The 16,088-nt window shown below is 42.0% G+C and overlaps 1 protein-coding gene across 3 annotated transcripts in view; it reads left to right on the forward strand.

Annotated features, from left to right (window-relative positions):
* atrnl1a (attractin-like 1a) overlaps positions 1 to 16,088 on the forward strand; it is a 445,178-nt gene that overhangs the window by 47,541 nt on the left and 381,549 nt on the right. For all 3 annotated transcript variants that reach the window (XM_033643351.2, XM_078160934.1, XM_033643359.2), the window contains exons 2-4: positions 3,217 to 3,300; positions 6,735 to 6,848; positions 7,779 to 7,907. In XM_033643351.2, the coding sequence (XP_033499242.2) occupies positions 3,217 to 3,300; positions 6,735 to 6,848; positions 7,779 to 7,907 (327 nt within the window). The remainder of the gene's footprint in view (positions 1 to 3,216; positions 3,301 to 6,734; positions 6,849 to 7,778; positions 7,908 to 16,088) is intronic.

Below are 16,088 nucleotides of genomic sequence, written 5' to 3' on the forward strand. Positions count from 1 at the left end.
TGGAATCTACTTAAATGGAGTGCAGGAAGTACAAGATGCAGCAGGTTGTAACGTTGGATCTCTGTCAGCAGGTAATCGCACAGTGGCAGGTAGTGTGGCTCATGCTGTGCTAACACTTCCTGTAGAGGAGGAGTTTAATAAGATGAAGTAAAAACAGATTTCAGTTTGGCCAACTTGATAAACACATTAATCACATTCATTTACTGCTGTGCAAACAGGAGAAGATGGATATCAGGCTCATGTTTGTGAGTCAGGAGCCAGGGAACCAACCCAACCGCCAGAAGAAATGTTGGCAAACAGATATGTTACATTTGTACATTAGTATTTTGCAGATACATTGAAACTACATTTCAACAAGGCTGTGGTTAATGTGTGGTTACATTTAGACATAAAAAACACTTAATTATGGTAAGGAAAAGGTCATGTTTTGGGTAAAAATCTCCATGTTTCTTGGCACCATCCCAGCAGAAAATGCAGCGGTGGCTTGGTAAAGAAACAACTGCACTTTGTGGCTCTGTCCCCGGTACAAAAACAGAGATGGGCCCCTAATAAACACCTGTGTGATTGCCAAAAACCCGCTGAAAAAGCCCCCCTGATGACTCACTGAAACACAACCAATCTTGTTGTAATTGGTCTCGAACAGTGGTCTTCAGTTTGATGTCTCGCCATGGTGTCACAGCATCCACCTTCCCCTCATCCTTCGAAGACAAAGTCAGCTCATATACAAGATGCAAAACAACCACAAAGACACGCAGAATAACCAGAATACAAAGACTCTAAATTACCTGAAAGAGACAGAGAACAACTACAAAGAGATGCAAAACAACACAAAACGTGGCTACACAGCAATAAAGTGTGTGTCTTGCTCCTGTCTGTGGGGGGGCCCACAGTCTGACAATGTGCCACTGATCATAAAGTATAAACCTGCACTCAGAGCACAGGCTGAGTGTTTGCTGAAGCATGCCCTGCTGTGTCCTGCAAAACTGAACTACGCCCATCTGGGTGAAATGCCAAGTTTTCAGGGAGTCCCAGTCTGCCTTTGTTAACAACATGCAACTGGCAGTGAAACCAAAAATCTGTGTTTTCACGTTTCCTTTTATTTATGGATTTAAAGCCAGGAGAAAGAGAAAGATTGACTGACTTTAGTGTAGCCTCTGTGTAGATGTCATGTATCATCTTTAAAGGAGGTCAATCAGTCAGAGTTTTCGTTGGTACATGAGTTTAAATATTACTGAACATGGCAGCACCTCCAAATCTGCGGCCATGGTTCTGTGTCAGAAACTGGTGGATCGCCCTCTCTGGGTCGGGGGAGAGTTACTGCCTCAAGCGAAGGAGCAAGTATCTCGGTGTCTTGTTCACGAGTGAGCCTAGAATGGAACGTGAGATGGATTGGCGGGTCGGTGCGGCTTCTGCAGTGATGCGGGCGCTGCGCTGGTCCGTCGTGGTGAAGAGGGAGCTGAGCCGGAAATCGAAGCTTTCAATTTACTGGTCCATCTACGTCCCAACCCTCACCTATGGTCATGAGCTCTGGGTAGTGACCGAAAGAATGAGATCGCAGATACAAGCAGCTGAAATGAGATTCTTCAGTGGGGTGGCTGGACTCAGCCTTAGAGATAGGGGGAGGAGCTCGGAGTAGAGCTGCTGCTTCTTTGTGTCGAAAGGGGTCAGTTGAGGTGGTTAGGGCATCTGACTAGGATGCCTGCTGGGCGCCTCCTGCTGGTAGGAGGCCCGGGGCAGACCCAGAACACACTGGAGGGATTACATATCTCGTCTGGCCTGGGAACACCTTGGGGTCCTCCAGGAGGAGCTGGAAAGTGTTGCTGGGGAGAGGGATGTCTGGGGTGCTTTGCTTGGCCTGCTGCCCCCCTGGATAAGCGGATGAAAATGGATGGATGGCTGAATATGGCAGAGGGAACAGAAAATAATTGAAAACCACCCAGTATGAAAAGACATGTACTGTTGAGCTGTTGCACCGTTGTAGCTGTGATTCAGTTGATCCAAAGATGCTTTTCATTTAACGTTTTTCATTTAATGTTAATATCAATTTCCCAATAAATCATGTTGTAATCCATTTTTATTCCTTCCCATCTGCAGCAGCCACAGCCAGAGGCATTATGGCTTCAGATTGTCCGTTCATCTGTCCCATTCTCGTGAAGACAACATCTTAAGAACACCTTGGGGGAATTTCTTTAAATTTGGCACAAGCGTCCACTTGGACTCAAGAATGAACTGATCAGAATTTGGTGGTTGGAGCTTAAAGATCAAGGTCATTGTGACTTCACAGAACATACGTCAGTTGTGACAGAATCTCACACAAATGTCTAACAGGATGCAGGGGTGACAGTTTATATCCAAAAGGTCAAAGGTCAGCTTCACTGTGACATCATAATATTCTTCAAAAACACTACTTTGGCTATTATTCAACATCATTTCAGGAACGGAAGGGGAGACATTTGGTCAGATGCTGAATTGGTGACTCTAATCTTGAAACTGAAGCTGATTGTTTCGATCTACTGTGCTGCTGGGTTGGAGATGTGTGTGAAGCATCCATGTTTTAGAGTATGTCACTTCTTTGCAACAACATCCATGTTCAAAGCATCGTCTACTGTCATGGCAACATATGTGTCTGGACAGACATGGATGTAAACTGTAGCTGCAACTCGACTGGTTTGCAGAGGCGTACAAACACGAGGCAGTAATTCTAGTAAAGTTTATTCCAGCTAAACTCAAATTAAATTAGAAGATGTTAGTCACATTGAAAGAAAATATTTTTCTGCTTTTCTTTTTCAGATGAAGTCTTTGTTTTTGGAGCAAACTTCTGTTTTTTGCCAGTGTCTTAAAATGTAATACCCTGAAACAAGAGAAAACATGACTGCTTTCTCACCCCTCTTCACTATAGGGATGCATCTTTGATTTAGCCGCAGTAAATCAAACATCAAGTCCAGCTGGAAACACTGCTTGTCTCATGATCTGACTGATGGAGAGCCTGCCTGATGCTAGAATGAATCTCTTGTTTTTAGGGGGGTCACAAGATAAGATTTTGAGAAGCAGCCGTTGAAACTCCAGATTGTGGCAGACCACAAAAACTGCATCTCCTCTGTGTCATGCTGATCCTGTTGTTTCGCTTTGGTTAAACATCTGATTTGAACACGAGTTTTACCATAATCACTGAGTATCAGTCTGAACTTTGTCTCCCCTCTGTATGTCTTCCTACAGGTTAACAGACCTGACAGGCTCCCTCACAGATGGACCAGTGAACTATAAGTACAAGACCAAATGCACTTGGCTAATAGAAGGATAGTAAGTATCAGTGTTTGTCTTCTCCTCTGTCATCATTGATCTTGCTTTGTTCCACTCAGGTTAAAAACTGTGATGCGTCTTTGTATCTGGCTGAAGGGCTCCAAATAGAAGGAATTTGTCTATATATGTAGTTACTGTGCTGCAGAGTTGCTTTGTGCCCATTAACTGCTCAGAGATGCACCAACTGAACGCACACAGAGATACACGTTTTCTGTGTAGAGAGCTTTTTACATTTCATTCTTCTTAAGACAACTGTAAAAAAAAACATTATTTTCCACCACATCTGGAAAAATACAGAGGCCTTAATTTACAAAACAAATGTATGATGGCAACTTGGGTGCATTTCCACACAGAGCTCAGTATTTATCAATGTGGACGTGAGCAGAGGCTACAATCAAGTCTCACGTCAGGTCTCAACTCATGTACGCAAGTTTGACCCACTGTGGACTTGTGGTGCAGCAAATCTGGCCGAGTTGGAGAATTGTTATTAGACCATATTCTGAGTGGCATCTAAGTATTTGCAGCCACAAATTGTTACCTTAAAAATGTATCGCCGCCACATGGACGCACGCTCTCGGTCACAGATTGCAGTTCCTGGCTCTGTGGGACAGACTGACCAAAGGATGAACGCCACTGGTGCCCGACTCCAACTCATCTGAGACTTTTATTTATATTATTTATCATTATAACATCATTGAAAACAAATAAATAAAGCCTGCAGCAGTGTAATTATTTAAATACTTGTATCCTAGGTAATCAAATGTTTACCTTTTTTGGGCTTGGACATAAGTCTGTGTCTCCTCCACCACCTGCCATGCCTGAATGGAAGCAGAGCTGATACATGTGGCTACGCGCTCCTCAGTCTGGTTTAACTATTAGTGGGGCAGCATAGCTCAGTATTTTTCTAGAATCGTTCAATTTTGTGATAAAAGCACCAAATTTGGCAGATGTGTTGAGAAATATATTTAGAACAAATCTGGATATTGGGGCATCAGAAACTTGCCCCCTGGTGGCCAGAGCAGGCAATTGAATCCTACCTGCCTACCTAACTGGACCCGTCCCGTTAATTGGATCCACTCCAAAACGTAATGGCTTCTAAGTTGGACCACGCTACATGCCTCCATCAAGTTTTGTGAAAATCGGTTGGACAGTTTTCACGTAATCCTCATCCAAAAAATGAATGGAAGTGAATGGGTGGCCACCAATGTATTCTATTCCAGTATATTAAGCTATAAATGTACCAAATTGGGCGCTATTATCGCAAAAATTAATTTTTTTTTAGCTATGCCGCCCAGTTTATTAGCAGAATTATACAAAAACTGCCTGACCGATTTTCACAACATTCGGTGGAGGGATGTAACACATGCCAGCTTAGAATACATTACATTTTGGTGTTAATCCAACTCAGGGGGCGTGTCCACGGGCTGCCCGCACATGGCCGCTCATTCACTTCCATTCATTTTTGGATGAGGATTACGTGAAAACTGTCCAACCGATTTTCACAAAACTTGATGGAGGCATGTAGCATGGTCTAACTTAGAAGCCATTACGTTTTGGAGTGGATCCAATTAAGGGGACGGGTCCATGGGCAGGTAGGATTCAATTGCTCTCTTCTGATGCCCCAATATCCAGATTTGTTCTTAATATATTTGACAACACATCTGCCAAATTTGGTGTTTTTATCACAAAAATGAACGATTTTATAGCTATGCCGCCCCACTATATATGATTTTATATGAATATTATAACATCATCAATATGATATAAAAATAGGCTGAAGTTATTTATGTATGTAGGCTGTGGGTTTGTACATATCATGAATATATAAATTAAATATTACACTTACACCACCAGCAGGTCAATAGCTCCAATAGTGGGAAACTTGTCAGTAATAACACACTGTCTGCCAGTGCCTGAAAGAATAATTCCTTTTTTTATGTACTGTATTTTACTGGTTAGTAAATGTATTCTGAATTTGAGGTTACCCAGCTGTGGATAGAACAAGAGTGTCTTTGTATTTGTGCAAATGGATTTGCTCATAAACATGATATGTCACACACACTCCTCCGCCCATCCAGACCACTTACTCCTGAGCTATAGTGTGTGAGCAGGTGGAGCGTGTGTTTTATCTGCAGGGCTCCAGATTGATACTGTTCAGTCAAATTTTGTGACCACCGAGCACCACTGGGACTTGCAAATATTATTAATATATGGACTGGTGGGCTGTTAGTTTGTTTCCTGCTTACAGTGACTAAATCATAACGTTTAATGGCACAGTTAAATTTAAGTTAAACAATACTGTGAGCAGGCAAGGTTTGTGTTTTTGTACCTGCAGGGCTCCAGATTGTGACTAATAAGTCACATTTTGTGACTACAGAGCACCAGTGTGACTTGCAAATATTATTAATATATGGACTGGTGGGCTGTTAGTTTGTGTCCAGCTTACAGTGACTAAATCATCAGGTTTAATGGCACCACAGTAATAGTTTAACTTAATGGTGGGCTGTTAGGCGTCCTTTAACACTGGCATGATACGCTGCTGGTTGCCGTTATAGTTTAACGGCGCCAAGCAGCATCAGGGGGAAACGCATTAGGACAAAAGTTAAGGCAGCAAAAGTCCTAATGGGGCGGGCAGGAGGGATGGTGGATGGTTCCAACAAATGCTGACTTTCACCCAAGAGAGCAGCGTTCCAAAGCCAAACCCTGTTCTTTTTGCCTAAACCCAACCACGTGTGTTTGTTGTTGAAGGAAAAAAAAACGTCAATTCGCGTTGTTGTACTGACGTGAATTTCCTGTGAAAACAGAAGTGTATGTTGAAAGAAGACAATGCATGTAACAGGCAGAACTTCACACGGTGTCCCAGAAAGTCAGCAACCAACGAACCCAGGGTACCTTGCATGTCATATGTGGACGTGGGAAGACCATGACCAAACGTCGATATGTGACGAGGTCGGAGTGAGAATGTGTTGGTTAGTGTGTTTTCAGCCAACAGTAATAGATTAACCTGCTTGTTTGCTTGCTAATTTCAGCACTAAGATCAACAATACGTCTATTTTTAACATTATTTTTATGTAGCTGTCTAAAAAAAGTAGCTTGAGTTGAGAATGCACTTACACACACGGCACTCAGCGATCAGAGTCCTGACACAATGTGCAGGTTTCTGTCAGAGAACTCCTTTTAGCATATGCATGTTTCTCAAGACTGGGAAACGAGATTATTCCAGAGTTCGGGATACTCAGTACGGCAAAAAGGTTTTCTGAGGTACTCTGTGAGTTTGAGTAATTTATGATCAAAACCTCAGACTTCATAAATACTGGAGACACCTTTCAGAAGTAAGAATAATATGAAGCGTATAGGTAATATATATTCATCAAATGCATTTTGTCATACCCATCTATTCTGTGTTCTGTCTCCTCTCACTTCCCATCTCCCAGCCCTAATGCAGTACTCAGGCTGCGCTTCAATCACTTTGCCACGGAGTGCAGCTGGGACCACATGTACGTCTATGATGGAGACTCCATTTATGCTCCTTTGATTGCTGTCTTCAGGTAAGCGCCTGCTACTCTGAATAGGAGAGCTGCAAGAGGGGGTGGGGGGGCGATATGGAAATGACTCAGGTAGCCTTCAAAAGCCCCAACACTTTTTCAGTCAAATGGCTCCACGTATGGGCAAACAATGGGCCTCATAATCACCATTGTACCACAATACAGCGATAATAGGAAGAAAATATTGCAATTACTCACATTATCCCTGAATACCACTTCTTTCTGGAGCTTTATTGCATATATTCATATTTTCTTTTCCAAAGGACAATCTACAGTAATGTGGGTGGCACTTTCATTTGACAAAAATTCATTAAAAAACAGTAATGCCACAATAATTTACCAACCTCCCACTTTCTACTCTGCTCCGCGGAGGCTTATCTCCTGTTGAGAGTTCACTTGCTCACAGGATATGAAAGAGCTAATTTGGCCTATTCCAACCAAGGGGAAATTATCTGGCATTTGAATATACAAACCCTAGGCTTGTGTACCGTTATTACCTACAATAAATAAGCTTACATTGTTCATAATAGATGGGTACATACTTGTGTTGGGATAAAAAGGCAATAGTTGCAGCAGGGAGGATTCATAATGGACGAGGGGACATTTGCAGCGCATTGCATTTATTAAAAGAGACAAGCCGAGCAAATAAGAAACCACCAACCCCCCACAGTAAAACCTCATCAAACAAATAAAAACATAACGTGGTATGACTGTGCTCTGCAATGTTGTTTTACTTTAAAGCTAATCACTGTCATATTTGTGGCGGGGCCTGCAATTGCTCAAATGGAATCCTTTTTATCTTACAGCTTTCCGCTGATGCTTTCAGACCAGAGTCCATAAAATACAGAATGCTTTTTATCATTATTACTTTTTTTTGTTGAGAGGGTCTGTGTGTCTTTCCAATGTCTCATTCTCTGTTTGTCTCCTCCTCAGTGGTCTGGTAGTGCCAGAGACCAGAGGTAATGAGACGGTCCCAGAGGTGGTGACGACGTCCGGATACGCCCTGCTTCACTTCTTCAGCGATGCTGCGTACAACCTGACCGGGTTCAGCATCGCCTACTCGTATGTCTAGAGTTGATCCTCCTTCACTCTGTTTTTGTAGCCTTTTCTAAGACAGATGTATGAGTGTCTGATAAACCCACTGTGCACCTGAGCCCTGTTTCCACTGAGCAGTACGGTTCGGTACAGTTTGGTACACTTTTTTTCTGTTTCCACTGTGAAAAGTTGTGGATGGTACCAACAGAAGCGTTCCTTAGCGTCCCCATGTTTGCCCCCCCCCCCCCTGTTGGGGTACCTAGCACACAGATCTGGTACTAAAAGGTGGAGCTGTGAACACTGCAGTCTGGACGGTCACTCTGCTCAGGGCTGAGTTGTGGCTGGTTTTGAGGCTCATGTAACCACTGTTCATACTGTGGAGAGTTTTATTAGTAAACTGTAACTATAAAATGAAAGGATGTTGAGAAAAAATAACTTCATTCACTGGGCCGACTGCTGGCAACTTTTAAGGTGGAACGTTAACTTGTAATGTTACTCAATGCATGAGTTGATGACGTGAATCCATCAGCACACCTTAAATTTCACCATTATTTTAGTTTTTATATGACAGACACTTTTAGTAATGAGTGGATCTTCAAGCGTTTATATATATTCATTAATTTCGACCGGTTTATGTGAACGGCATATTACGGTGTTTTTTGATGTAATTTTTTTCTGTTTTTCGTGGTAATTTTGTTCTGAGTATTTTTTTCTGAGTTAAGAGAGCAATAGAACAACAGATGCTTTCATTCCTTTCTTGAGAGCTGGATATAATGGAAGCAAACATGACCCGCTTGTTTAGTTTAATCCAGTTTTACTTTGTTTTGGGTTATGTGTCCAACTGATTCTGGAGAAACACTGCAATGTCCAGCAGATCTAAATGGGCTTTTCGTCTGAACAACCGCAAAGTCTTAAGGTGCCTGCGTAAAGTCGACAAACTAATGATAACACCATCTATATGACTTAAAGACAAGAGTATCTCCCAGTGTCTCAAACCTAAAACAAAGTAAAATACTCAGAAAAACAGAAGAAATTACCCTGAAAAACAAAACAAAAAATACTACAAAAAACAGAAAAAAATACTACGAAAAACAGAAAAAAATACTACGAAAAACAGAAAAAATTACCCCGAAAAACAAAACAAAAAATACTACGAAAAACAGAAAAAAATACTACGAAAAACAGAAAAAATTTACCAAGAAAAACAAAAAAATACCACGAAAAACCAAAAAAATACTACAAAAAAAACAGAAAAAAATTATCATGAAAAACAGAAAAAATTATTCAATAAAACGTTTTTTTTTTATTTGTCAAGCGAATGCAATACTCTTTCGTAGCATATAACCCAATTCTCACTCTGAGAAAAAACAAAAAAAAAAACTGTTGCGGAGCGTTGTTCCTGTGGGCTACAGCAACACCAAACCCCTGAGCTTGCCTGAGAAGGACTAAATGCACAAAGCTGCTATGTTTAAATATCCCATGGAGAGAGACTCTCACTGCAGCCTGTTCTATTTTGTTCTGAAAATGTGGGCGTGCAGCCTCGTTCTGTGGACGATAAACCAGGTGCAGACTTCCATCTGTGTCACTGTTGATGAGGAAATACAGCGAGTGCTGGACGGAGCAGTGAGTGACAACAACCCCGCCCACATTTAAGAGGACTGTCTGAACAGACCGAGGGTCTAGGTACCATGTCTGAAGGCTTACTGTTGGTTTCAAAAGGTACCGTATCCAAAGTGTTTGGTGGAAATGGGGCTTTACTCTGCCTAGGTTAGCAACTTGCTGCTGATGTAAGTGGATCAACTGGCATCTCAGTGCACAAGAACACAAAAGTAGTGTAAATATTGAAATTATAGTTTTTCATCAGGTGAGACATGAATCCAAATGAATGAAACATGACAGAACATTATTGTATTCAGCTCTCATGCAGTAGCAATGTGGCAAGTGATAAATATAAAACACTTAAAAGCTAGGTTCAGGTGTATTAAACAGGTTCTAGTTTTATAAATTTTATTTTTCCTTTTGTACTCCTACACTGCAAATGTTTGGGCACCATTTGTCCAGTTTTTTTTAAAGATTCTTTTTGTTGGCTTTTTGCCTTTAATGGACAGGACAGTGTGTGAAATGGGGAAACAGAGAGAGAGAGAGTGGGGACTGACATGCAGCAAAGGGTCACAGGCCGGACTCGAACCCGCAACCGCTGCGGTGAGGCAGTGCCTCTCTACATGGGGCGCCAGCACTATCCACTACACCACCGACGCCCCATTTGTCAAAATTTAATGTACTGTGAGGAGTTACGTAAGTAGAAGATGGATTGATCTCCAAAGGGCATGAAGTTAAAGATGACACATTTCTTCAATATTTTAAGCAATATTACTTTTTAATTTCAGTCTTTTACAGTTTCAAAATCAAAAGGAAAAGGGCCTGAAGCAAAAGTTTGGGCACCCTGCACGGTCAGTGCTTAGAAGCGCCCCCTTTGGCAAGTATCACAGCTTCTAAACACTTTTCGTATCCAGCTCAGAGTCTTTCAGTTCTTGTTTGGAGGATTTTCACCCATTCATCCTGCAAAAGGCTTCTAGCTCTGTGAGATTTGTGGTCTCGTAGGAAATATTTACTAAAATGTACCTTAGATTTCTGAAACCTCACATTAAACACTAGCTAATGTGGTGTGGTCGCGTCACAGGCAGCAGAGTAAATATAACATTAGCTCATTATTTTCAATTATAATGTTGCTAACTGAGTCTTTTACAGCAGACATTTTGGCGTGTCATACTAGTGTCACAGATGTAATTAATCACATTGATGATGGCTGCATTCTGTTATGATGAGCTAGTTTAGGGCTTTGGTATTGTGAGTGCTGTCTCCCTTTGACTTACTGGGACACTAAATGGAACTGAGCCATCATTAAGGAAATTAGTTTCACCTGTTCCTGCTAAGACGAGTCAAAACGTCTGCTGTTGAAAAACTGCACTGTACCTGCTGTCACGTCTGTCTGAAGGTAGCAGCGGGGTCATACTGGTAAGTTAATGATAGTTTAATGAGGAGAGATAGGTGAATGAAGCAGAGATAATTGTTTAATACAGATTAATGAATGATATGGGATGATTAAGATTTGACAGAATGACTTTGGCGGTTAGACTCTGTAGGGACATTTTTAATGAAGGGGCGTCTGCCCTGAGCAGCAGCAAGATAAATCCCACCTTGGAGTCCAGACACTAGTGGTGGTGGTGGTGATGGTGGCGGCTCCCAAGAGATTTTTGGGAGGGGTTGAGTGTTTGCACTGTCCACCAGCAAAAAGTTGAAAAGTGCCGTTTGAATTACAAAAACATATAAAAACAATCACAGTGTGGCGCGTGGCAGTGTTGCTGCTGGGCTGAGGCAAGAGTGGCTGATTCAAACAGCGGACCTCTGCAACAAGTTCATCCTTCCTGTGTTGCACTGTGACCGGCGTGCGGTGGTGCGGCTTCCCTTTGTCAAGACACAGCAGACAGCTGCAGCAGGAGACGGTGAAGAGGAGGGCGAGTGAAAGAGGGAGAGCGTCAGTGTGTTGTGCTAATTGTTATCTCATTAGTGCTTTGATAAACAGGAAATGAATCATATTAAGTGCCATGTTGCTTTTTTTAAAAAAAATACTGTACCTGCAATCTGGTTGCTATGGTCATGGATGACACCATGTGTGACTATTAACCACACCCCAATTCTCTGTTTTAGAAAGAATGTTAAAAGTTAAACAGGAAGTAAAACTGGCTGGAGGGAGGCTTTAATTGACAGCGCTAGAGAATGATGGCAAAAAAATGAGAGTTAGCATGCATGCTAGAGGTAAACAGCAAGTTTGAGAGATGAATTTCAGGCCTAAGTTTTCAAGACGGAAGTTTTGCTAGAGCTTCATTTTGTCAGTGTATCCCAAAATTAGACCTTCATTTGACTTTTGCTAGAATGTCTCATTAGAAGACTGGTCCCACAGAAGACCAGTGCTTTTTATTAAACTAAGGATCCTCTCAGACCTAGAGTTGTCTCCTTTGGTCTGAATCAGGGACTCATGCTGTTCCAAAGTTGTATAATTTCCTAGAGTTGGTTCGCGTTCTCACGGGGTGCCGTAGCATTGTTCCGACCTCTCATTGTGCCGACCTCTCATTAGTCCGACGTCCCGTTGTTCCGATATGTGATTATACTAGGCTATACTGTATTTGTGTACCATAGAGGATCAGCAATGCAACAAAAGTAGGCTACTGGTTGAGATACAAGTGTCATAGAGAGGAGAGAATGAAACACCATAACCTTTTGTTATTAACTCTGGGGTCCGGGTTGTGTGGGGAGCTTTCTGCGGTGCTGAACGGCTCCCGGCGGGCGTATTTCTGCCTTGATGGTGCGCCGCGACCGGCTCTGGGTCAGCTGGGAAAGGCTTGAGGCGAAGCAGGCTCACAGCTTATGTGTTTGCCACTTTCTTTTTCATTTTAACCCACACCATGATCTTTTCCTGACCCTAACCAAGTGGTTTTTGTGCCTAAACCTAACCAGACCTTAACCACAGGGCATCATGATGATTTCGGCACAACGGGACTTCGGAACAATGAGATGTCGAACCAATGGGCAGACCCTTCTCACAGCAGCATTTACAAGAGGACCAGATCAAATGCCTTGTGTGAGAAAGCTGCTCTTGATTGGTCAGAATTTCCATGTGGGAAAAATCCAGGAAGTAAAGCAAACGTTGAAGAAGAGTTCACTTGCAAGATAAATGTGACACTTTCTAATGTCACAATGGAGGGACAACTACGCAGGTTGATTTTAGCGCTGCTCATCGTGGACTATATTGCTGTCATTGTTCATTTTAGTCAAACCATACAGTTTGAAAACGAGGCGCGGCTCCAACTAGAAAACAATGTTTTGATGCATTGGATGTGCTGAATGTGCATATTAAGGCAGTACAGGAGGAGGTGCACATTAATAATCCTCCAGGACTGTAACATGCTCATGTTTAACCCAAACAATGTGTCATGTGACTGCAGTTGCTTCACATCCAGGTTGGAACACATTCTCACCACAAACCAACCGCACCAGAGTTCCTTTGTAACCGGACTGAGACCACCTCTTCAAGAAGGTCTCGTCTGGTTGTTTTGGTGTGTTCACACCTGCCCAAACGAACCACACTGAGGGGGCAAACGAACTTAAGTTTGATTGAACCGAAACAAACAGGGCAGGTGTGAAAGCACCCTTAAGGTTCTGTTTTCTTTAAGATAAGAAAAATAATGGGGTCATGGTTACATTTAGTCAGTCAGGTCTTTTTTTTACGTAGCACAAAATCATAATCAAAGACACTTTCATATAAAGCAGGTCTAGACTATACCCTGTAGTCGTGTAGTTGAGGATCCTCTTAAACTTAAAAAAGGTTTACCTTGGGCTTTTTCATACTGTGATACAGCTAGTTGATGTTAATGTCTATACAGATTGTATTTATGCCACTGAAATGAGGCAAAAGTGGAGTCATGGTAAAGTCATGGTTTGCTGAGCTCCTGAATGTTCACGCACATTCATTTGTTTTAAGCTGTTTGGACAGAGTGACCACTGATGTTTATCTGGTGAGTGCAGCCTTGGTCGTACTGGTTTATGCCTTCCAACCCGACTCAAAACTCAGTCACAGCACAAATCCAAGTTCATACTGTATGTCAGTCTGCACCACGTTACCACCTCTTACTCACAGACACAAACCAGACAGCTTTGTGCCAGCAGTTATGGCCATGATGGAAAATATAATGATATGTGGTACAGTCGGTTGTACACATGGGAGGAGTGAGTACTGTTACTGTTCAGCCTCAAGGCTCTCAGCACACACACACACACACACACACACACACTGAGGGGGGATAAAGGTTGTCATGACGACCCTCTTGTCACAGCAGCAAACCAGCTTTTTGTATTAACGAAAAGATGATTTTCTACCTCTGGTCCTTGACTCAGTTTTTTCCCCCCATTCGTTCCATCTCCTTTAGCATCTGTAGTTTTCTGATATTACACAGAAACACTGTGTAGTGTTTGGATTCATGCTTTTTGTTCACAGTTTGGTTTTTATGTGTCATTTTTTTCCTTCTACTTAGGCTCCTGCTTCTGTTGGTCTCTTTTCAGTCTGTTTCCTTTGTGTCCTTCTAGCTGTAGCTCTATTTTCTCTCTTTTAAATTATATCTGCCTCGTTCCATCTCTCTCTTACGTGTTCCGTGGTTCCTACATTTAATTGGGAGACGCTTTTGTCCAAAACCACTTACAATAAGTGCATTTAGACTCAAAAGGAACTAGAGATAGACGTCTGCAAAAATTGGAAGTGCATCTGTCTCAAACAAACAGCTGTGTTCAGAGCGACAGCACATCTGCTGTTTGTGCTTTTCTTTTTCTGTGGTTCATGTAATAACATGGGCTCAGTCATTCTTTACTACATTTTATCGATGAATAGGGACTAATGATTAATGTCAGGAGTATTTTAACTTTACATAATGTATTATTTTGTATAGCTGCATGGTTTGGAGATTATTCTTATTTAAATATTGTTTATTTTTATACTACAGCTGTGGAAAATACTTTCTTCACCATTAACTGGCTGGTGGGTGAAGTTAACACACAAGGACACCGTTTTAACCATAATTTTAAATATTAAGCATAACTTTAGTTCAGGCAGGACATGGTGTCAAGCTCAGCTCACATCCCAGCGACAGCAGCTGATCTCAAGCAGCCCAATCAACTGATGAGTGATGGAAGGGAGTCAGCTGATAGATCACATAATTGCTTTCTATGCAGCCAACTGGCAAATCTCATTCAGGGCGCCCTCTGCCCTTCCATGCACCTACAAGGAAACAGAAATGACATTGATAAGTCAGACACAACAAGAAAAGGAGGAGCAAAGGCTTGCAGAGGGAGCAGCAACAGTAGGCGGGGCAAAGCAATTGAAGCTTTCCATGTAGGTGCATGGAAGGGCAGAGAGGTGTGCACTCACGGCCTCAGGCTTTCTGCGTAGGCCTGAGAAAAGGCAGAGAGGCCCCAGAACAGAGCCATACCACCAAATATGATACTGAAAATGGAAATAAAGTTTTCTTTGACTAAAGTGGTCCTGACTGAACCATATTTAAGTCTTTCTGCTTTGTATCATGAAGCCATTTGACCCTCACTGGCAGGGGTCACGTTAACCGGATATTCATCTGCTTCATGTAGCGTTGTTGACATAACGGCCTGGACACACCAGATGAGTTAGTGCCGCAGAAGTCCTATGAATGTACTCGCAGGCGCTTGACTGTCCACACAGGCAGCGCATTTCTCCTGTGCTCTCCGCGCCGGTTAAACATCGACTCCACTCGTCTGTTCCCGTCAGTACTCATTTTTTCACTTCAACAGGTCATTTTAAACATAGGTAAGGCCATATTTTAATCGTTTCTTATAACGTAATAAGTTAATGACAATTTGTCATTGCATGTCCATGTATTGAGCGTGTTGGATTAACACTGAATGAATAGGGCATATTGTTCTGACCAGTTTATTTATGTAGTTATGCCTGTAGGCTCGGTGACACAAAATTAAAGTTGTAATGAAGTGATTATGGTATTGAAAAATGTGTTCGGTTATGCACTGTTGTGTTATTTTAAATTATAAACATGGTATTTTCTCCTCACGTTCCTCAGTGCGTGCTGTTGTTATTTTGAAAATTGGCCGGATTCTCTCGTCTTTTCTGTGTCCGACTTCCTGTTTGGTACGATCCGCTCTATCCAGCTTGACAGAAGTGCTCGGCTCGCGTGAAAAATAGACCAGACGCCAAACTGAAGCGCTGCGGTGTGTGGATGTCTGTTCATCTTTTCGTTCATGTCCTTATTAATGCACACTTTATAACTTGATTGTTGGATTTATTAAAAACGAACGAATGAAAACTAAATGTCTTTGAATATCTTTATTATCATTTAAAAACGAAAATTAAAATGTCCAGTAAAAATAGATTATGACCTGATTTTTATGACCCTGTCGGTCAAAATGGCCGGTGAGGAAAAAGTCTAGCGCAACGTCTGCTCACTGGTCAAATTAATCTAACCACGGGTTAAATTGACTGCAAACACATTTATGGTTTATATCGGGTTAATTTTCATTTATCATTGCTGTGAGCCTGCAGTGATTCTTACAATCACCAACTGTAAAAATGCTTAGCCTCCACAGTGAATAAAGAGATGTCTTAATATGTTGTCG

The sequence above is a fragment of the Epinephelus lanceolatus genome, chromosome 17, assembly GCF_041903045.1.
Source record: "Epinephelus lanceolatus isolate andai-2023 chromosome 17, ASM4190304v1, whole genome shotgun sequence".
Lineage (NCBI taxonomy): Eukaryota > Metazoa > Chordata > Actinopteri > Perciformes > Serranidae > Epinephelus > Epinephelus lanceolatus.